General features: G+C 38.8%; 1 protein-coding gene across 3 annotated transcripts in view; it reads right to left on the reverse strand.

Annotated features, from left to right (window-relative positions):
* Positions 1-24,788, reverse strand: part of LOC122807296 (collagen alpha-1(VII) chain-like) — a gene marked incomplete at its 5' end in the record, with an annotated part of 1,562,855 nt that overhangs the window by 1,444,056 nt on the left and 94,011 nt on the right. For all 3 annotated transcript variants that reach the window (XM_044078425.1, XM_044078422.1, XM_044078423.1), the window contains 1 exon segment: positions 5,998-6,069. In XM_044078425.1, coding sequence (XP_043934360.1) covers positions 5,998-6,069 — 72 coding nt within the window.

Here is a 24,788-nt window from a genome sequence, read left to right on the forward strand (position 1 = left end):
GTATGCAACCGAGTACAGCTGGAGTTTCTTCATTCGAGCTGCATAGGGCATCTGTTTGAGGTCAGTGATCCTCTTGGTGAGGTACTTCTGTGGTCTTTCCAGCTGTTGCAGGTGTCTTGTAAGGTACATCCCAAATGGGGCACTGTACTCTATGATGGGTCTGATGAGTGATGAGTAGAGGGGCACAATGACCTCTTTTGATTTGGATGCGAACCCTTTTGTAATTAGGTGGGCCATGTAGAAGGATTTTCTAACCACTTTGGCAATATGATTATCAAAGGTGAGATTGCTATCTACTTGGGTCCCCAGAGCCCTTATTATGTCTACCGTATTTAGGGGACTACCACCTATGTGGTAGTTTGTGGGTACTTTGTTTTTTTCCAAAGGGGATGACTATGCAGTTTTTGGCATTTAGCTTGAGGCCATGATTTTGACACCAGGTATCCGTCTCAGTGAGACCCTTTTGAAGGATGTCTGTATCAGCCGGAGAGTCAATTATAGCCCCTAGTTTGCAGTCATCTGCGAACTTGGTCAGACATAGTCCGCCTATGCTTGCCTGTACCTCTGAGAAGTATATGCCAAACAGGAGGGGTCCTAGGACTGAGCCCTGGGGAATGCCACTTGTAACCGGTATAGAGTCGGACCTAGCTCCTGCAACTATCACCATCTGGGTTCTGTCCATGAGCCAGTTGGCAACCCATCTTGTGACATAGGGGTTTATTTTCAGGCTGGTGAGCTTGTCTATAATACCAGAATGGGGAATGGTGTTGAAGTCCTTTGCGAGGTCTAGGTAGGCTGTGTGTACCACTTTTCCATCATCTATAGCCTTGGTAACTGTCTCAAAGAAGTCCACCAGGTTTAGGAGGCATGATCTGCCCTTAACAAAGCTGAACTGGGTAGGGTCCAGTGTTTGGAGGTTTCCATTGTCTCTGTTAATAGGTTCCATGATGATGTGCTCCATAGCCTTGCAGACCAAGCTAGTCAGTCTTATAGGGTGATAGTTCCTGGGGTCTGTTGTGACTCCACCTTTGTAGAGCAGAATAACCATTGCTGTGTGCCACTCTATGGGTACGTAGCCTGTGGAGAGGCAGAGTTTGAACAGTGTGTTTAGGTAAGGGGTTAGTTCCCCTTTGAGCTCATGTAGGACGCAGCCTGGGACACTGTCCGGTCCCATTGATGCTGTGATTTTGGTTTTGGAGAGGGCTGTTTTAACCTGAGTGTCTGTGATTTCAGATTTATGTGATAGCATCAGTCTCAGTGAAGCCCCTTTGTAGAATGTCCACATCATTAGGCGATTCTATTATGGCACTTAGTTTGCAGTTATCTGCAAACTTCATTAGCCAAAGACCTGCTGCATTAGCCTAGACTTCTGAAAAGTAGATGCCAAACAGGAGAGGACCCAGGACCGAGCCCTGTGGTACTCCACTAGTCACTGGTCTGAAGTTGGATTTGGAGTCAGCTACTTTCACTGTGTGGGTTTTGTCAGTGAGCCAGTTGGCCACCCATCTTGTGACTTAGGGATTTATGCCCAGTCTAGTGAGTTTATCAATAATTCCAGAGTGGGGGATGGTGTCAAAAGCCTTGGCAAGGTCATGATAGGCTGTGTGCACCATTTTACCCTCATCCATGGCTCTGACAACTGCTTCAAAGAAGTCAATCAGGTTTAGGAGACATGACCTACATTTTACAAACCCAAACTGAGTGGGGTCCATAGCTTGGAGTTTACCTATGCCGTTGTTTATAAGCTCCAAGATGATATGTTCCATGGCCTTGCAGACCAGGCTTGTCAGGCTAATGGGGCTGTAGTTCCCAGGGTCCGTGGTGGCACCTCCTCTGTGGAGTGGGATAACCAGCGCTATGCTCCATTCAGTGGGCACAAAGTCTGAAGTGAGGCTATGACTGAACATAGTGCTTAGGTGGGGTGCCAGTTTGTTCTGTAGTTCATGCAGAACACAGCTTGGGATGTTGTCAGGTCGCATGGATGCTGTGTTCTTGGCTTTGGAGAGTGCTTTACTTTTGCAGCCTTAATTACAGGGGCTTGGCATTCTTCCAGTATAGTGAAGGGCCATTTGGTGGGTGGAGGGGTGAAGTTTGCATTGAACCTATCTGCCAGGATGTTGGCAATATCAGTTGGTTCTGTATATCTAGTGCCATTGTGCTGTAGCTCAGAGGAGATCTGAGTGTCGTCATTCAGATTCTTGACATAGCTGTAGAATATTTTGTGGTTGTCTTTAGAATCAGTGGCAATTTTATTTTCGTAACTAGCTTTGGAGGATTTTATGAGGGATCTCAGCTTCTCACTGAGGCTGACCAGGGAGTTCCTGCAATCAAGGGATTTTATTCTTTTTTGCAACAGCTTCTAACTTCTCTTGTAGAGTTTGTTTATAGCAGGGGACCACCAGATTGGCTTCCTTTTTTTGGAGGATAGCATCTTGGTTCTGTTGGGGATTGCACAATCCATGCACTTGTGTATGTGCTTATACAGTGCATTTCTATAGGATTCAGCAGTTGTACCTTTATTTTCCATCTCTTTGGGTGTCGTGAAGCTTGCCACTTCTGTCTTAAGAAGCATGAAGTTGGCTTTGGAGATGTTTTTTATGGTGGTTTCCTTAATGGGGGTGGGGGCGGGATATTGATGTCTAGGGTGATTAGCTTGTGGTCGGATCTGGCCAGTGATGAATTGACCTCTGGCATGGAACATCTGTTGCCATATTGGTAATGACCAGGTCCAGGATACTGCTGCCCCTGGTGGGGGCATAGATAAACTGATCCAGGGCATTGGAATTTATGAATTCCAGAAAGCGTTGAGCAAATGAGTTAGTACATGAGTAGTTTTCCCAGTTGATGGTGGGGTAGTTGAAATTGCCCATTATTAGTTTATTGGGCTGTACCTTAATATTACCCAGCATATCAAGAAACATAAAGTGGGCATCCTGCGGCATGGCGGGGTATATGTTACAAACTACAACCTGGATTGCAGTCTCGCCCAGTGTTAGTTGCACTTGGATAATTTCGGATGCATTATATTGGGGAACTAGCCTGGATGTCCTTAATGAATATGGACACGCCTCCTCCTTTAGTGTTTCAGTCCAGGTTAGGTGACCAAAAGGTGTGGCATGAGTTATAGCCTGGTAATGCAGGGGTGCTCTCTGGAGCCTTGAACCAGGTCTCCGTCACTGCACAGATGTCAATGTTCTCCATTTTAAGGAGTGCCTCGAGTGAGTGCATTTTTAGGTTTAGACTTCTAGCATTGAGTAGCATTACCCTCAGATTTTGCTTGCTTATACCTGCTATGAGTTTGTCATTTGAACCTTGCCTAAAAAAGGCACTACAGGGGTGGCAAGAGCCTTAGCCAGTATCTGGAGTCCCAGGGGTGACAGGTGCAGGCCATCTCTGGCAAATCATCATGGTCTGTCGATCATGTCGTCCAAGGCAGACAAACACTGGATCCCCTTAGAATGACACCAGAAGCTTAGACAATTGCTGAAGTCAATCATTTTGTCCTTGTATTGTGGTATAATTCTGGGCAATGGCAGGATGCTACTCAGGGCTAGGGTCATACTTGCCTGGGCTACATGATCCGATAGCTCCTCCATGTTTCTTTTCATGTAGTCCAGGGAGGTACATCTCAGGTCATTTACACCAACATGGACAATGACAGAGCCATATTTGTACTTGTGGAGTGACCTGAGTGCTTGCATTATGTGGTGGATCCTGGCACCCGACAGGCAGCTGACAGTAACTTTCTCCTTGTTTAGCCTGGTGAGTTGGACATCAGTGTGCCCAACTATAGAGTCATCTATGACTAGTGTGTTGGGTACGTTGTTTTGCCTTATGGGCTGAGGTTCAGTGGCACACTGATTTTGTGGGCTGTGTGTCATTTGGGTAGTGTTGGGGGGTGGTGGTTGCTTGCGTTTCAGCTTTGGAGTTCTCTGTTGTTTGGGCTGATTTTTATTGAGAGCCTCTGCGAATGTAGATGTGTGTTTTGTGTTACTATGTGTGGGTTTAGCTGGTGTAGGTTTTAATGGACCATGTGTTGAGTGTGGTGTGGTGCAAGGTTTTACCTTCTCCTCTTGACTGTCTAGTACAGTCTTGCCTGGAGAGAGCTTAGCTTCCAGTTTGGCTATATAAGTGCATCTCTTACAGGTTGTAGTATTGGATGGTAGGAGGACAGGGTTGTCAGTGTACATGAGGCAATTGCTACATTGCTCCAAGATGCCCAGATTCATCAGGTGGACTGGGGAAAATACCGGGAGCTGATCCTTAAACATGCCTGGATAGGTGCTTAAAAATTTAAGTACTAAAAACTGTTTCCTCTTAACAAGTGAGGAAAGTTGAGTGCTGCAGTAATTTGTATATTTAGTCCTTGCAACGAGTTTTGAACAAGTGCTGAGCACAAGGAAACAGTTCTGAGTGCTAAGACTAGAAAACTGGCTAGTTCTAAGGGAAGATTAGAAGAACAGACTTTCTGGCACTGGAAATAGTTTAACCCTAGTTAAACGACACTGCACGATGTGCAAAACCACACAAACACAGGTTTTTAAACAGAAAGATGAAAGGGATGGAAATAGCTCAAAATGGCCCATAAAACTACAGATTCTGAGCTGAAACCACCCCTCCTGTGACAGATAGGCTGCTCAAAGCTCACCACTCTCACTGATGAACAGAGAAGTTCCCTTCTATCTTAGTAAGGTCTGAGCAACACAGTAACTACAAAACAGCCCAGAAGTCAGCAAAATCTGAAAGCCAGACTCTACTGGTTATAGAAAGGTGGAAAACAAGTAGAGAGACAGGATTTTTTTCAAAAATTAAAACAGAAACAGTAAAGCAAACACGTTTAATGCAGAAAAATGGCTATCACACTTGAGTGTGTAACCCTCAACAGTTCAACAGTTGCAAAACACTTAAAAATGACAGTTAAAGTACAAACAGTATCAGAATTAAAAAAACAGTTCAAATAAGTTGCAAAGTTAATAAAAAATACTCGGAATAGTGTGGCTAGCAAAAATAAGCAATAAAAAGCAAAACAGAGGTACTTAATCCACTCAAAGTCTCCCTTTCCTCTCTCTTTGCTGCTGTAGAACTCTGTTGTACACCCAGGAAGGATCTTGCTGAGGTAATAGAAGTGCAAAAACCACACAAACCGGGTTTTTAGACAAAGATGAAAGGGATAGAAATAGCCCAAAATGGCCAATAAAACTACATATTCTGAGCTGAAACCACTCCTCCAGCGACAGATACGCTGCTCAAAGCTCACTGATGAACAGAGAAGCTTTGTTTTATCTTAGTAAGGTCTGGGCAACACAGAAACTACAAAACAGCCCATAATTCAGCAAAATCTGAAAACTGGACTCTACTGGTTATAGAAAGGCAGGAAATGAGTAGAGAGAGGATTTGTTTTCAAAAAAACAGATACAGTAAAACAAACACTTTTAAAGCAGAAAAATGGCTACCGCACTTGAGTGTGTAGCCCTCTTCAGTTCAACAGTTGAAAAACACTTTAAAACGATCAATCTACCATCCGTTTTTGTTCTACTACAGATGCATGCAGATCACATTCTGGCTGCATTTTCAAAAACTTAAAGTATATGAAGCTACTTTGAAGGACAGCTTCACCCACAAACAAATTCAGTAAGTCATGATAAGTTTCAGACTCATTAGGCCTTTAGAGTATGCATCACTTGTAGGCCCTCATGCAGGAATATTAAAAACTTCCTTTAGCTAAATTCCAATAAAGTTTGCCAAAGGATCAGTAAATTTTATATATTGTCTCTGAAAACTGCTGGTAGAAATGCATATGTATCAGTCCCATTACCAATCTGGCTAGCTGCTGACCGACAATTCAGAATGTTGATCTCAGGGTTATGTAACAACAATGGCAAAACACAACTTCTGTTCTTCTATTTCCCAGTGTTTAAAATTAACTGACTGTACACAAATATAATAAATACTTATTAAAGATTCAAAGTGCAAGTTATGGTATTTTTTGCCACTTACAGGTAAGCCACTTGAGCCCGGGTTACCAGGCCGACCAGGAGATCCAGGTATTCCATCTCTTCCAGAGGCACCCTGTAGAAAAATAAAAAAAAATATTCTAAATAGATACTTTTCTTCATGTGTTCCAGTTTTCAATGTAAAACTGTTCAATGCAATTTTCAGAATTTGGATTTTTTTTTTTATTTGAGTTTGAGTTTGTTTTTTAAGTCAATGAATAATAATAGTGCAGCATCAGTGCTCATGAAGAAAAACAGGTAGCTGGGCATTTGGCTAAACAGTGACTGGCAGGCCTACATACATTATTAGCAGGGACAAGAAAGCCAGTGATACAACATTAAATGGGATTTCTCCTCTCCTCCTTTCCCTTGAGGTAATGCAACCTCTAAGACTCTATTACATTAAGTAGATGGTGCAGGGGTTACTGCTTCCTGCATGAGGGCTATAGGGGTAAAGCCCTCCTCAAAAAAAAAACAAAAAACCCAGCCAATTCAGGTTTTTATCTTTTGATGTTGTCTCAGCCCATAGTGTAAGTCAGCCATTAGGTGTATTAACTGAGTGTCCGTCAACCAGAAAAAAACTGTCTGTTAGTTCAATACAAATTGAAAAAAATCTTTAAGTTGAGTGTGGAAAAGAAAAACTATACAATATTAGATATGGCAGTATACAATATTAGATATGGCAGTCTGGTCAGAAACATGGACATCAAAGAACACGAGTGACATTTTATTGTTTACTGTTTAAATTAAATCTTGCTGCCTGCCAGATATACTGTAACATATTTATACTCCTTAATCTAACACTGAATTTAGCACCCTAGATGTGACTCACAGTAGACTATGGCCAGGATTTAGAAAATTATCATCTGTAGTACTACTTTGGCAATGCTGTGGTGCCCAAAAGTGTGAGAGTAATAATCTGTGATTTGGGGACTCAGACATGCAATGAGCAGCATCTCATTAGAGATTCATTATCATGCCTATGAAGGAAATAACATGTTGTTAGTTCTAGCCTTTCCAGTGTTTCACTACTAGCCCAAGTAACTCAATTACATGGAAACCTGCAAACAATGTAAGCAATGTATAGTCACACACACACACACACACACACACACACACACACACACACACACACACACACACACACACACACACAGACACTCGTGAGAGCGCACGTGCACATTCACATTTGCACTCAAATGCACACAGAAATACAGACACCTGTAGTTATGCCCACACAGACATTCACATGCACACACACACACACACACACACACACACACACACACACACACACACACACACACATGTGCACATGCCTTTGCAGTACTTACTCACTGTAGTGGTAACAGCCCTGCTCATGCCACACAAATGAATAGATGTACACTGTATTTTAACGTGTACACTTTTTACTATTTCACTGTCCAACTAATAAGCTCTACAGTGCTTTCTTCTGATGCCAGTAACATTTCTGGAGAGGATCGGATGGCTAATTTACTTTAACCTCACCCCTGAAGTACTGCATTTGCATGTGGTCCTTCTCTGTGAGATCAATGTAGTGCTATAGACCAGCAGTACTGTAGTTTTTGAATCACTCATAAAATCATAGGAGAATACTAGGCTAATGCTCTTAAAGCGCATTTCTAAGCCTAGACATGCTTCCCAGAAGTATTGTATAGGCTTTTGTCTCATAGGTCTGTGTGGTGTATGTACATGTATGTCTATGCATTTGGTTAAACAGGATGATGCCCCAGAGTTCATCCACATCCTAGACTCCATAGACAAGGTTCTCTACCATATACTGGTCAGCTACAGGTCACTCGCTATCACCCACAAAGCTCATAACTCTTACTTAGATCTACTAGAAAAGCTTCCTCATGAGGAAAATCCAAGGTATGAATACTCTGTCCTAGACTGATTGCCTTAAGGTCCTATCTCTGCACTTAGACTCACAGGTTATTGAGAGACAAATTATGCCTAGCAGATAAGGCATCCTCAGATCCAGCACTGATGACCCTCTTGCACATCCACAAGACAAACAACATGAGAAAAACTAGATCCAAAGACCTGAACTTTGTCTGTAACATGAAGAGAACCTGATGGAGGGATCAGTTTGTATATCAAAGGATCCCTGCCATGTGGAATAAGCTCCCGGTGTATGTGAAATAGAGTTTATCCTTGACCCTGTTCAAAACAAACCTTGATCATTCTATGGGAAATCACAAAGTCACGCTAAGCCTGGACCTTATGTCTCTGATGGACAGAGTTCAACATCAAGTAAATTAATTCCCAAATAACATACCCCCCACACACATGCACATAAACCTTAGCTACCTCCTTACTAACATACCCCACCATATAGGTGTTCAAGTAACTCTGAAACACAAACCCATGTGGTCATTAGCCTAGTATTAACCTATGGATTAAACTCTATAACTCCATACATATATCTCTTAAGGTGTCACTCAAGGGCCAGTTTTAGCCGTACTTCTGTTAATAATACTTGTTGGCTATAATGACACTAAGTGTACTGGAGTTAGTTCTAGTTAAAACATGTGTTTCCACTGTGCTAATGTTCATTACACTCAGCAATCACTGTTGAATCCCAACTTCAAATATCATTTTCAGGCCTACAAGCAGGTTAAAAGATTCCTGTTTTTGTTTGACTACTAATAAATCAAACATTGTGTCAGTAACCCACACAGACAACACCTAAAACAGAACCTCTCTCCATTAGAAATGGCAACTCTAGGAAAACTTTTTTTATGGTTTGGATTTCTAATACCATGAGAGGAATCAGCTCCATTCCTGAGTCTGGGTACAGTTAAAGTTCATGAAATTTGTACTGCTTCAGTCTTTGATTTTTGCCACCAGTGCTCTTCTCAGCACATGCAAGCTACCCAGAATTGCCTACTTCTACAGTTTATATGGATTTACATGTATTCTGTTACATATTTAAGTATGCTTGAAAATTCTTTTTTTATTAACCAGTTGTTTTGACTACATTTGGAATTGTCTGGATGTCTTTATTCCATATTGCTCAGGTTTGTTTCTTTATTTTTTTTTATTTTATTTATCCTTCATTGACCAGGTTACTATCATTAGGCTACAAGTTGTTCTCAGTTGTGTATGGGTGTTTACTTCAAACCCAGCTGAAGAAGTCAGGTTTCTTTTCAGGGGACACCCAAGGTGGTATTTCTACTACTATTAAAAATTTGATAGATACTGTGGAATCTTTCACATCCACCCGAGCTACCATCAACTCAAATAGTTGGGACCTTGGTTTAACATCAAATCCAAAGGACAGCGCACTCAAGTGTAATATACTGACCCTTAGCCTTGACTATATTGTAGTGAGCAAGAAGATGTGTGACTGTTTCTAGTTGTGTTCTGCAAAACCTGCACTTGTCTGTATCTCTAAAGACTTTGTAAGCTAATGTGTCTTGAGCTGCCTTTATTAACTTTTCATCTTTTTATGTAATTTCACCTCTCTTTAACTGTTCATAAGTCAAATCCTGATCAGTATGTGGTTGTTCCAGGAGTTCTCTGTACTTTCTTCTATAAATGCAGGCTTTCCAGTTTTCGTTCCCCGTCTTCTGGTCATGTTCTATACAATCTTCTTTTGTTTTTGCTTTTTGGACTTTCTGTTGCTTCCTGATTTTTTGTCAACTTCCATTCCTGCTCATTTCCAAAACATTTCTGTTAATCTGAGCAAGTATGTCTTCTTAAGCTTATTTTCTTCATGATTTGGAACTTCAATTAATTTTTTATTTCATATTATTATTTTTAGCCAGAGTAGTTAGGAAAGCAGCCAATATGTGGTCTGAAAAATGTGCCAAAATGTTAGTGACACAACTGATGAAAAGTGACCATCAAAATAACTCTCGTGCAAATCTGAACAAAGATGGGTTCATAGATTCTCTCTGTGCACAAAGTTCAATCTACTGGACTTTGGGGTAGAGCCAGGCAGTAGCTGTGGGTGTACAGCATACAGGAAAAAGGACTACCCAATACATGACCAGATGATGTCCAATACACTTTGAGCTGGAGGTGAAATGTTTCAAAGGAGTCAAGACAATCATGAATGGACCACGGAGCAGGAGAGGAAGGAAGAACATAAAGAAAGAAAGAAAAAGGTAGAATCAGCAGGATAAAGAAATGGTCAACCTTCACCAAATGCACTTGAGTAGCAGTACTGGAAATCCAGCTGTAGAAGTCAGAACAAAATTCCTTCTAGTTTTAATGTCTTCAAAACTTTTGGGTTTCTAAATACCATGACTAGAATGGATCCCATTCCTGAGTCAAGGTATAATTAAAGTTCATGAAATTAATATTATTTCAATCTTTGATGGTAGCCAAAAATGCTCTTTGGAGCACCCACAATGTGCCCAGAATTCATCCCTTCTACAGTTCATATGGAGTTACATATACTGGTAGTGTATCGAAATACAACTGTAGATTATTTTTTTAAACCCTTTGCTCCTACCACTATTGGAAGTGTCTTGGTATCTTTCCTCCGCATTACTCTTGTTTCTGCCTGCAAATCTTGATATTTTAAGAGTTTGTGTCTCTCACTACATGACACATTGTGATAGCTAGATGTAGCAGTTTCAAAAAACAGTGTTACTATTGCCTTTTTTTCCAAGGACTGCTATATATGGTTTTCTCGTAACTATTTTTGAATTGTTGGTAATAGATGATCCCATGTGATGTACACTTCATCATTCTCTATAATCCTTTGTGGCTCATGATTCCAGTATTTCTCAGCTACTTCTATATTGTAGTGTTTGCACAATCCTCACCGCATCTACCTTGCCACATCAATGTGCCTTTCAGTGTACAGGCCCTCTGCCATGGGTGTATCACACCCAGCACCAAGTTGTGTTACTGTTTCAACTTCCTTTTTACAGAACCTAGATTTGTCTATTTCTCCCAGATGTTCAACGGACTTTGTAAGCCAACATGCATTTAGTCCACTATCCTAGACTACCATTATGAAACTTTCATCCTTTGGTTTCAGCTCTTAACCACTTTTGAGTCAAATCCTGATCAACATGAGGTCGTTCCAGGAGATCTCTCTACCTGCCACTATATTTATGTTTTTCCCACATTTCTTTCCTTCTCATCTGATCCTGCTCCTTATATTCTTTCTTTTGTTTTTTGACAATTTCAGTTGGTGTCTGATTTTTGTCTACTTCTGGTTTGATTTCGATTCCTACTTGCCACCAGAATGTTTCTGCTAAGTTAAGCAGAGAGATCATTTTAGATTCCTCATGTTGTAAAACTTTTAGTATGTTTGGATTTGATGAGTTCAGCAGATATGTATGCAGTCCCACAGTTGCAGATCTATGCATGTAATCAATTTTGAGAAGGCCCATACCTCGTTCAGCACATGGAATATATAATTTTTGTATACATTGATTTTTAGAGATCATTTTATAAGTGTGACACGTTTTTTTCTGTTTTTTCTTGCTAACTGATCTAATACCTTTTGGGGCCAGTCAGTCACACCAAAGTAATAAGTTAAAACAGGAAGAGAAAATTGGTTTATAGCCCAGGCTTTATTTCTGGATGTTAAAGCTGCTTTCAGTATTAATATTAGTCTTTGGAAGTATTCCTTACTGAGTTTTATTATCATCTGTTCATGTGTTATTACCAATGTTTATCATTTCCCAAATATTTATACATTCCTTCCTGCTCAAATTCCTTTATATCACATTCCTGTCCCAGACAGATATTTTCTTGGTACTGTAACTTTCCTGCTTTAAATGTTGCTTTTGCACAATTATCAAGACCAAATGTCATTTTTATATAATCTGAGAAAATTTTAAACACTTGCAGTTGAGCTTTTGACTCCTCATCTGATGAACTATACAGTTTTAAATCATCCACAAAAAGTAGATGAGAAATCTTCAAGCAAGTTTGTTTTCTGGGAGCCAAATTGTAACCAAGGCCTAATCTGTTAAGTAAACAGCTTAATGTTTTTTGGGCAGGACAAAATAACGTTGACCCCTTTGAGCTTTTATCCCTTGGATAATACCTTGTTCTTCATTAATTAATTGTAAACTGATGTGCCACTGTTTTATGGTCACTGTAATTAAATTAATCAATGTAGGGTATATCTTGTACATCTATATGCACTCCTTTTTCCATGACTGTAGGATGCTGTCAGATGCTTTTTTGTAATCTATCCATGCCATACTTAAGTCTCTTCCCCTTTTTACAATTCTTCATTATGTCTTTATTGAGCAACGTATGATCCTTTATTCCACATGATGTTTTTTTGTTACCCTTTTGTTCTGTTGCCAAATAATTTTTTCTCAGTTAGACTGCACATGTTGAAGGTTAGAGAAGAAAGAGTTAATTGGGAATATATTTTTTGGGAATGTAATGAGTTGGCTTTAAAAATTCCCTGCAGACTACACTGTCAGAAATACTGGGTGAGCAAATTGGTATAACCAAGGAAATGATTTTTGAGCTTTGATACAGAATTGGAATTGCCTAAACATAGTAAGACTTTGTTGAGTTTAATTCTGGTGGCTGCCAAAAAACAATTACTATAACATGGAAAGTCTAAACCAACTATACTAGAAGTAATGAATATAGCAACACAGATAAAAGAACTGGAAGTGGGATCTTTAGAAAAGGGTAGGAACAAATTCCATTAAAAAATAAGAATTTTGGGGACAATACATGCAAAATAATGTTTTGGACAAGAAATGAGGTTTAAGGGAAGGCAGGAAAAAATGAGCTATGTAATGTTTGATTGACAATGACTGTGTAGAAGATTATATGTGATATATAATGTTTGCAACTGAAAATACATCAATATGGTTTGTTTTCATTTATATAAATATATGATTGCCTATGTCATAAGTGATAATTCACTAAAGATTTCTCTTGTTTAAAAAATACAACACTACCTCTCACATCTCTCTATATTACTTTACTGGCAGCAGTTACCATGCACTAATTATTATAAACATGTGCATTAAGCACACTACCATACACATGGAAAATTAAATCTTCCAGTTTTATCACAATAAAGTCATACAGCTCTAAACACATGATGGCTCTAATATTACTAACACTCTTTGTATTGTTAGTGACAGATTTTGCCTTCATATTCACTAATTCTGAAACATTACACTCTATAACTACCCACTTATTACACATTCTAACCATTATCCACATTCCTGGACTTCTGTTAAATATTTTGTAACATTTCTTACCCCAAGGAAAGCATAATTAAAACTGAAATTCATACCAAAATTTCATCAAAAGGACAATTTAACGATATGTGTCAGTTACACTGATCAAAAAAATAGCACTGAAATTCAGGTCCTCGAGAAACTAACATTCTATCTATAAAGCTCCTCTGATAAAAAATGTATTATCAAAATAAAGCTTAAATAAGTGTGCTTTATTTATTCTAGCACATGCTATAAACTCAGTGTCCCTGCAGGAATGAAAAGATGTCTAGATATGCTGAGATAAACGTCAAGCCTCTGAATTGTTTTTCAAATGTCAGTTTACAGTTTAGATGTTATGCACTCTGGTTATGAACTCATTAAGTATAACCACACCAGTAAAGGGGGCTAGTGATTTTGCAATACTCACTAAAAGTGGCCAAGACCCCTGATATAGCAGACGGTGTGCTTGGTAGTATCTACATGAGTTGATGGGTATAAAGCATTTAGCATAGACTGTGTCTATATTCTGATTCACAAAAATCCCAGTTTGGCAAATTACACATTACAGCAATTGTCTCACAATGTGAAATCTGAACTCATTATCCCTGATTACCTCCATACAGATCAACAAATTCACACTTATCCTCGCTGATACACAGCAGTGAATCTCTTAACTAACACATCTTGGGCAATTACCAACTAATACAGATCACAACTCTTACAGACATACGTTTTACTAATCCTCTGCTCATCTCACTCAAATGCCAAGCTATCAGTGATCACATGGGTGCCTTTACAATAAGGGAACAAGAGCACATCTAATAAGCATGTGCATTCATTCAGGTCAGAAATATGAGATATTTAAATAATGGCACCTTCATTCAGCTGATGAGTTTCATTGACTGATACCTCTGCATCAAATGAACTCTTGGAATGAAATAATATAACACTTCAACTCCATTTTTATAAGCCTGATCACTTCCCTAGCACCTCTGCCATGCCTCCATATTACACTGACAATCATTTATCAATGGAATAAAGAATTCCATGTTAGCAAATGTCAATCAGTGGAACGTATATCAAAAAGAAAAAAATGATTGTCTTTTCTACAATAATATTAATAGCTGCACAATTTCTATAAACAAAAAGAAATAACAGAAAACATTTCTTACAAAGCCTGCAGAGCACACTCAGCTCTCCCATAAACATTTTTGAAAAGGAATGAAGAGGGAAAAAAGGTCTATTCCCCAAGCCCCCCCCCCCAAAAAAAAAAAAGTCTAATTCCATCCCTATAATAAATGCATCAGAAAAAAAATCAAACACTTACTGGCTTTAATTTATGTTTTGCAATACAACTATCCCAGAACAACACATACCTATGACCTTGGTAAAAAAAAAAAACAGCAGGCTGATATCTTTTTATAATGCAGGGCCTTTCCAGTCTCTAAACAAGTTCTGACCTACGTCTGCACTTTCTACTCTTTCAAAAGTAGTGGAGAAGGCCATGTATCATTAACTTCATGACTATATAATAAACAACTGAGCATTTATAAATGACTTTTGGTTAAATGCAGAAGTTATACTCTTCTGCTGACAAACACTGAGAACTTAAACAAAGAACTCAAAAGAGATAGTTTCTTAATTTAATTGAAATGTCTGTTAATGTCAGCCATGCTCAACTTGTAATGTGACAAGACAAAGCAAAGCTCAGTATCCAACTGCCAGACACCAGCTGCCTCACAAGTTGTCCAAATGGTAGAAATCAAGGCAATAAGTTGGCAATAGACACTATAATCTCCACCCTTGTTATCTACAGAAATTTTGCTAGGGGCAGTACTCATTTCTTTTTCCTCATATTTATTATTAACATGTAGAGATGTGGAAGAAACTATGAACTGGAAAAATATGTTGACAACTTGGCCATAGTATGTTTCTTTGCATTTTGCATCCTTTTTTGTTCAAAGTGTCCAAGTCCCATAACAGTTTCAAACGTATTCATTCCCAAGTCTCCTTGTCAGGCTTTAGCTGAGTGTCTCTAGTACAAAGCAGACATTATTCACTACCAATAACACAGTTCAGGGTGAAGCAAGCAGCCACTTGAAAATCCAGGCACAAGACTGTGGGCTTAATGAAGTAGTAGATTGCATTTCCAGCACAATATTCATACTTATTCAATGTTACAGGTATAAAATCTACAAAGCAGACTGACCCACTCAGAGGTATATTATACAAAACAAAGCCATTTTAAAAACAGCTTCCTGTAATACAGCAGCATTGACTACCCACCTCACTTATTCTGCAACCTTCTTATCAGTTTATTGTACACACACACGCGTGTGTGTGTGTGTGTGTGTGTGTGTGTGTGTGTGTGTGTGTGTGTGTGTGCGTGTGTGTGTGTGTGTGTGTGTAATGATTCCTAGGTTACAGTGGCTCACTTTCTGTCTTCTGTTGGTAGATAGACTGATGGTCTTTTTTTCATGTTTTTGATTTCCTGTCCCTTCCTGCTCTGCCTCATTTCCTGTTTATGGGGTTTATTTTTTATTTATCAGGAGATTATTTTTACCTTCTTGGATGGTTTTTCTGCTCCTGATCAAAATAATGTACTTACATTTGAGATTTTAGTGCTTTGATTACTAAAACGTTTTTTTGACTAGGTCAAAATCTGGAATTCTAGTTCAACTTTATTTCAATTATTTATTTTTTATTTTACATTTGTTAACCGGGGTTGTCTGACTGAGCCGCAAAGGCCCTTTTTCAGCAGAGACCCGGGTAGAAAAGCTCCACATAGAAAAATTACAGATACATTTTGATATTTAGACATGATCAGTATACACACAAATTACAATATCCATGTTTTTACAGTGGTATGCAGCACATCAACAGTTACAGTGGAGAGAACAAACAAGAACATCTTAATTTAAAAATAAAGGTAATTAATAGATTTGTGGTATACAGCTGAAATTTGGAACATAGGTAGAATACATACATAGTACACAGGTACAGTACATACATTGTACACTAGCCAGTGTTTGTAAGTAAGAGTGAAAACTATTATCTAGAACTCCAGGTTTAGTATGTGTACCTTATCTGCTTTCATTAGCCTGGGGAGCAATCATGCCACTGCCAAATTTGCTTGAGATGTTGCCTAATAAGGTTTTTAAAGGAGGCTTTGGACGATATGTTGTGTATGCTAGTGGAGAGAGAGTTCCATTTTTTAGCCACTGAACTACTATATAATATGTCTCCAAAGCTATTGTAGCTGTTGGTGACTTCTAGTAGTAGTTTGATTGATGATCTAAGAGGACTTTTGGCAGAGTGATGTTGTACTAGGTTTTTGAGGGCAGGACACTTATTGGGGAGGTAATAGATAGAATGACAGAGGCACAGCTGATTGTAGGTTATGAGGTTGGGCAGTTCAAACCAGTGGAGCTGACTTAAAGCAGTACAGTGATGAGTTCTATATGAGCAATTTGCAGCAAAGCGGGCAATTCTGTTACAGCAGGCTTCCATTTTGCTTAGTTCAGTTTTGTTGAGATTTGTCAGAATGGGAGATGCATAGAATAGGGTGGATATAAGTTGGGAGAAAGCAATGGCTGATCTTGTACTGTTGGTAAGAAATGGTTTGATATGGTAGAGTGATCCCAGTTTGGCATGTAATTTTTTAATAGTTAAGTTGAGATGACTATCAAATTTTAGGTGGGAGTCTATGGTTATTTTCAATAGCTTAGTCTGTATCACTGGAGCGACTGGAGTAGCATTTGTGGAGTAGATAGTGAATTGACTGAGTTTTCTTTGGATTAAGGATAAGTTGGGGCTTTGGTAAGGTCATTTTCAACATCAGAGAATGCTAGTTGAGTTGTTTGCAGGAGGATGGAATGTTTTGTGCAGCACGGATTAAGGTAGTTTTGTGTAGCACGGATTAAGGTAGTATCATCTGCATACTGAATGGTAGATGCATGCTGAGTGGAGGCATAGAGGTCATTTGTGAAGATTTTGAATAGTAGTGGTCCTAAGATAGAACCCTGTGGGACTCCTAGAGTTATGGGCAGATAAGGAGAGAGAGCATTTTCCCATTTCACAGCTTGGTACCTGTCAGTTAAGTAGCTTTGGAACCAGGTAAGATTGGAATTTGATAGGTGATATTGGTTTAGTTTGTTTAGCAGGATTTGGTGCAAGACTGCGTCAAATGCTTTGGACATATCCAAAAAAGTTGACACCTGCAGGCCTTCATTTTTGAGACGGTTTACTGTGTCTGTGAAGCAGAGGAGGGCTGTAGTGGTACTATGGGCAGGTCTGATACCATGCTGAGTAGGTGAAAGGATGTTGCTGTCTAGGAGATATTTTAGCACCTGGGTATGGATGCATTTTTCTAGGATTTTGGCCAGGGGGGAGAGTAAAGCAATGGGTCTGTAGTTATTAAGTTCAGTGAAGGTCCCGTCTTTATGTATGGGTGTATCACAGGATATTTTCCAGAGTTTGGGCACATAGTTTTCAACAATTGATCTGTTTATGAGAGTGGAGATTTGGATAGCAATAGCATCTGCTGTGAGTTTCAAGAAATAGCTGGGGAGTAGGTTGGCTGCTGTTGATGAGGTTTTTAGCTTGGAGAGCATGCTTTTGATTGAAGTGGTGGAAACTGTTTTGAGGGTAAAGCTTGTATTAGTGTTATTCGTGTTGGGAGGGATAGTGAGGTAGGAACTGTCCTATGATATTAAGGATAGAATTGAGCTCACAAAGCGGGAGTTGAATTGTGTTTCGATGGGAACTTTAGTGTCAGGGGTGGTTGGTTTGGGGGTAAAGTTGGCTGGATTTTAGTAGCTGGTTTACATTTTTCCAAAATTTTGGAGAGTTGTGTTGGTATTTAGTTTGCAATGTTGTGTAGTAGAATTTTTTGTCCAGCCTAATGCATTTTTTGCACGGTTGCACAGTTCTTGGTTCTTAGTTAGGCTTTGTGCTTCTTTGTTTTTTTGATAGTAAAGCCAGGCAGTGTCTCTGGACTTCAGGATTTGTTTGGTTTATTTACTGGGCCAGGGGTTTATAGAGATTCTAACCTTGATTTTGCACAATGGAGTGACAGTGTCTAGGTGTTGTAGAAATGTTTTGTTGAACTATGCAGCCTGGTCAAGTGGGAGGGTTTTTAGGGGGGGTCCAGTCACAGTTACAGAGTAAAGTATTGAGGACCTCAGGAGAGAATTTTTTGTGTTTCTAGTGAATTTATAGTTAGTGGTTTTGCATATGCTTGTTGTACTATGTATAAGGTATATTATGTTATGGTCACTTAAGGTGTCTGGGAGACTGCTTGTGTGGGGTTACAATGTGGGGTTGTAAGTTAGGACCCAGTCAAGGATGGATTCCCTTTCAGATTTTTTGTCACATCTAGCTGGAATTTGGACTAGCTGCTGGTAGCCATGGAGATTTATTAGATTACTTGGTGGTTCTGATATACAGGTGAACCAATCTAGGTTGAAATCCCCCAGAATAAGAGTTTCTTGTGAGTATGTGGAAGAACACCAGGATAAGAAGTCTTCAAGGCTAGCAGGTGTATTACCAGGTGGAATATAGATCACAATTGTGGTGATAACCTTTTTAGGGTGAAGTTGAAGTTGTGAGATAAGTATGTCCCAATTATTGGGGGAGGGGTAGGAGTTTGGTAACTGACGTACAGTTAAGTTGGACTTGTACAGTAAGGCAGTTCCACCTCCTTTACGAAGTGGTCTGTCTTGTCTAATGATATTGTAGCCGGCAGGGAGAACTTCTGAGTTAGCTATGTTTTTATTTAGCCAGGTTTCTGTTAAAGCAACTATGTCTGGGGAGTAGTGTGCTTTTGTGGCCTGGAGTTCAGGTATTTTATTTTTGATACTTCTAATATTAATATTTAGCATTAAAAGATGGTTGGTTTTGCAGTTGTTGTTGATTTGCCTAGGTATGAAGATAGTGGGGGTGTTATGTTCTAACATTTGTGTTGGAGCAGTTTGTGTTGGACAGGATGGATTTGGGCCTGGGTTGGGGTGGATATCACCACTTATGGTGAGCCTGATGTTAAAATAGTGATACAGATGTTAGAGTTTGGTGATGAGTGTGAGAAAGTATTGCATCTTTTTGGAGTAGGAATATCATTATTATGTAGATTTAGTCAAATATTTGAGTTGGTATTCTGTGTTTCTGGTGTTTGATGGTGCTTCTTATTTATTGTTCATTGCTTTTTTGTTTGTTTTCTGGAGTTGTATTTGATAGTTTCCTACTCTAAATGACTTTTCAAGATGGTGGCAGCTTGACAAATTTTGAAATTTGTGAGGTAGAAGGCATTTATGACGGAATGTGAGTTCTCCAGAGGCATATGCGACTGAATTTCAGATCTATGTGGTTTGCGATAATTTTCTCCCATGCAGTAAAATAGATATGATGCAAAGACATCTACCAGTCTGACTGGACAATGCTCCTTTCCCATTTCATTAATCTGTTTAACTGTTGTTTGCCTGTATCTACCTCAACATCACTTTTGTATACTTAACCATATAACTCGTGTTTGTAAGCCTATGTATATGATAGTTATTATTCCAGGTAGTCACAATAGAACTAGATTGCTTAGGCTACATTAAATTTGTGTGTGTTAACAAGATGAAATGTTCAAAATGTACTAACAAGATGTGCCTAACATAGTTAGCTTTTGTGCTTCATGACTGCCAAAATGAGTAGAAAATTGATAAATACACATTTTTAGACTTATTTTGTTCTCCCTGAAAGCAGCATTCCCAACAAGACTGAACTCAAGAGTTTGAGAAAAATAATTTAAAGAGTTTGTGCTTTACAATATTCTTTCTGCAAAAGGTTAACAATGCAGTTTGATTCCTAAAAAAAGCTTACAATGTTTTGTCCAGTATGGAATATGCATAGATGTTTCCCAAATGTCAAGCACCATTAGAAGAGAAGAAAATTAGCTAACATCTGTGTTTGAGTCCCTATGAATTTGAGTTATGATCACAAAATCAGTTTCTTGATATCATAATCACAAACACATTTTTTCTGCATTCCTTAAAATGACAGTATATCAGCCTGTTGAGGACTACAACAGTGGTATCTAGCAGGCAAGAAAACAGTATACAGAATATACTCTGTATCAGAAGTGAGAAATATGTTCTATGATGTCATAAAATGAAGAATTCCTGTGCATTTGTTACTTAAGGAAAGCTAACTCACTGGAGAGATTACAGATGTGACCAAATCATGAACCTCAGTGCTTCAGTCTTCTTCGGGAAGAATTCAAGCAACCCCATTCCAGTGTTAGTCTCTCTCAAGTCAGCCATACTGTCAATACTTCAGAGACTGAAGGATGCTTAGAAAGCCATTCATATTGGTGAGACTTCCCAAACTGCTCGATACATTGAATAACAGACCTGAAGTTGATGAGCCAGGGCTGATACAAGCCTTGTTAAGCTAGCATTCAGGGTACTGGTAGAAAAGTTGACACAGCAAAGGAATTATTATGCCAAACCAAGAAGACCAATACAAAACTAATTAAAGCAGGCTCAAATTTATACTGCCTATTCATGCCAACTGACTCAAAATCAGTGAATAAGCCATCAAAAACAAAACTGGTAGTTGTATACACTTAACATCAGAAGGATAGTTCTCAGCTTTGGGTTTATAAGATGAGGTCTCCAGCAAAATTCTACTTACTTCAGCTGTCACTAGTGACCCTACTTGTACATGAACTAGTAGCACAAAAAACAGTGGACTAAGCATGTTGCTTTTCTTCGGGCACATAGTCCTACATTTTTCTCCAGAGACTTCTCAAAGGGTTAGTTAGATGCCTGTTAGCTCGAACTCCAAAGCATTATGGTGTTGGAAGAACCTTTGCCTCCTTAGCGGAAGCAAAATCATCTTCTCTTTCATAAAGATTCATGAAAAGTATTCTACCAATGCCTTTGGAAGCTGGTATTCAAATTTTGTTGACCTCTTTAGGAAGGAATGATATATTTATGTCTAAACAAGAAGACAGAAAAAATATACTTGGCTGAAACTGCAATTTACTTTCCACAGTGATAGAAATATATATCAGATGAACACTCCAGATACATTGATGGACTGTTTGGTTCTCCAGTTTGATTTTTGGCAGGGATGGTTTTATTGTGGAATTTGCAGGCTTTCATTGAGCTCATTCAGGTTTTTGTTATGGTTTCTGGTTTCCTCTCATATTCCAGAGACCTAGTAGTATATGGTTTGATAATCCTAAAATTTCTCTAAGTGTGTGTCTGACTGTGGGTGAGTGATTGTGTACGACCCATGATGGACTGATGTCCTGTCTGATGTTGGTTCCTTTCTTGTATGAATTACTTGCATGGATAATTTCTACCCTGCATCTCACGTGCAAATAATTTTTAAATGGATAATATATATATATATATATATATATATATATATATATATATATACATATATCTATGTTGATCCATCGAAATTACATTTCAACGAAACTTAAACCATCAAACTCACTTTTGTGAAAGTGCACTTTGTCGAAAATGCACTTTCGCGAAACACAAAATAATGAAAAAAAATGAAATGAATAAAAAACAAAACACTAAATCACATTTATGAGGGTGGCAAGATGCCCTGCATCCCCCACACCTCCCCTACTTAAATATACTACAGTGGGGAAAAGGATATACTCCCTTATCCCCACTGTAACATGATTCGGCAAATTGGCTTTCACAAAAGTGTACCTTCGATTTAGTGCACTTTCGCGGAAGTGGGCTTGACCTTCTGTTTGTTGATGAAGTGTAGTTTCGACAAACAGAAGGAGATCCACATATATATAGCTATATATATATATACACACACACACACACACACACAGACACACACGTATAATGAACATAAGGAAAGAAATAAGAAAGAACAGTGCTATCTGTCCCATTATATTAGTATAATGTGGAGTATAATGGGATAGTGCTATCTGTCCCATTATACTGGTATCATGTGGAGTATAATGGGATAGTGCTATCTGTCCCATTATACTGATATCATGTAGAGTATAATGGGATAGCGCTATCTGTCCTGTTATACTGATGTTATGTGGAGTATAATGGGATAGCCCTATCTGTCCCATTAGATATCATGTGGAGTATAATGGGATAGCACTACCTGTCCCATTATACTGCACATGATACCAGTAGGAAAGTCAGTGTAGGCAATTGCTAACAACAGGCTTATAGAGTTAAGGGGTACCAACTACAAAACAACAGGGTCAAAATGAGGACTACAAATAACACTATAGGACCATTTGAGTTCCAGGGATATGGGACTTTAATCCTATGTTGCTGGCATAAATTATAATGCAAAAGTCAAGGGCTACAGTATCACTGTCTGCATCACTGGCCAACAAATAAATATGCAAGTGTGACTGTCTTTAAAAGTAGAAGACAGATGTGCTCTACTGACTTGGGAGTTATTACCAAAACCTGCCATAGCCAAATAAATTTAGCAGTGAACAGCTACAAAACAGACTTATGATCGCTGGCTTCCCAGAATTTCACCCACATTAATCTCAGTCAAGTGCATTTTAATGCAATTTTACAAAGAGTAGCTAAGACTTAACCAAAAATTATTTTTCACAAATACCCATATGCATGCACATGCACACGCACACATGCGCACACACATGCACACACACACACACACACACACACACACACACACACACACACACACACACACACACACACAGATAATTTCATTGGGGGGGGTTATTGACACCTCGCTAGGGCCATCAACCCTTATCTGTATTCATGATACATGCTGTCATCAAGTAGACCAATCTGAAGTCAATGTCCAGTGAGCTAAAAGTATATTAAATTATAGTAGCTTATTGTCAACTAGACTTTCTTTGAAAGGGCAGACACCAAAAGTCACATTAATGCCGTGAACATACTCTTATAAAGTACGGTAGTAATAAAATAACAACCACAATCTTTTCTAACTAAATAAATACAATTGGTTTAATTAATAGAAAATCAGGTAAATTAATAAAAAAGACCAGTTCAATATAAAAGCTTATAACTGATTGCCTTGGAAGAATAAAATAAAACAATTTAAAAAGATTGCTGGTAACATAATGGTAACTGCATTTAAATAGTATTATTCTTGCTGTCCTTCAGGGAATACTGTAGCTTGGTTACCACTAAAACATTCAGTAGCAGCAGATGCCACACAGGCAGACTATCAAAGCCTGAGCTTACTGTGACTGGGAAGGCATTTTAGCTCCTCTATAGCCCCTACACAACTGCATTGCTTGTTACATGTTTGAATAGAATTTATCAAATCAATAACCCAACCCACTACTTTTGATTTAGCTTTCTCTCATGTGAAAGTTTCCCAAGTACAAGAAAATCAGTCCATAGAACAAAGAAAACAGTAGAAATCCTGATTAAGCACTCTTTAAAGATTAGTTTCCAGATCAGAACAGATTCTGTTTCTCACCCACTGCACTTGATCAATCTGATTTTGACTGCACAGCCTTTCAAATGTTCAAATAAAACTGTCAAAGTCACACCCTTTTTGAACTAAGGAAACAATTTACTACTGACTTTGGCTTCCGGGCCTTTATTTTCCCTCCTGGTATTCAGATGCACCTGCTAAAGGAGAGCATCTCCTCCTAAAGTAATCGCTCTTTTATGGCTTCAAGATGTCTCTGCTCTTGCTGCCTTTCTCTCACATGCTGCTCCTTCCTTTCTTCCTCTACAGCATGCAGCCATTTCATTCACTTAGCTGCTTTTCTGCATCTCTTGTCTCTCCCAGCTCCAGCTCCAGCTCTAGTTTATTTAATGGAAACTGCATCTTCAGGTCCTTTGCAGACATGCTTGGCAGTCTTTTTGCTGAAAGTTGTACATTGATAATGCTTCCCAGAATGTCTCCAAGTCCAGTGAACTGAACTTTGGCTGCACAGAAGTTGTCTCTGAAGTTATCCTTGCCCAGACTACTATGTGGAACTAATTTGGCCTTAATACTAAGTTGGTAATGTTTAGCCATGTTTTGACACTTAACAATACTTTTCAGGCTTTGCTTTCCAGCTATTCTGACTAGAAAATTAAATGGCTGTTCTGTAATGTATGCTGTTACATGGTTTACCTTGTGGCTGCACTGTTAGATGACAAAACTGTTTTGAAAGTTCTGTAAGTCCAGTTTAAATACATCAGCACCTCTGTAAACCAGTTATGCAAGATGCACTGGTACTGGCACTGCATCCAACACTATTAGTGCCAATTTGCATGATACAACTAGTGGCTATTGGCTCATGATCTGCTCAACTGATCACCAAATAAATACAGAAAGGTTGGTTGGCTTTAACAGCACATAGCAAATGCACATTACTTCCTTGGGTTATGACCAGCAATAGTCACATCAATGCTGTAAAGGTACCCCTATAAACTAGTAAAACAATATCACAAGCTTTTATAACTGAATAAATTAATACACTTTACTCAAAAAGCATGTAAAATAATAGAAAAGACATTAAATATATAAGCTACTAATTGAATGCACAAGGAAGACTAAAAGAAAATATTTAAACTTGACAGTTGCCAGCAGAGTAATTCTAACTGAATCT

Source organism: Protopterus annectens, chromosome 7.part0 (assembly GCF_019279795.1).
Source record: "Protopterus annectens isolate FY-2018-M chromosome 7.part0, PAN1.0, whole genome shotgun sequence".
NCBI lineage: Eukaryota > Metazoa > Chordata > Ceratodontiformes > Protopteridae > Protopterus > Protopterus annectens.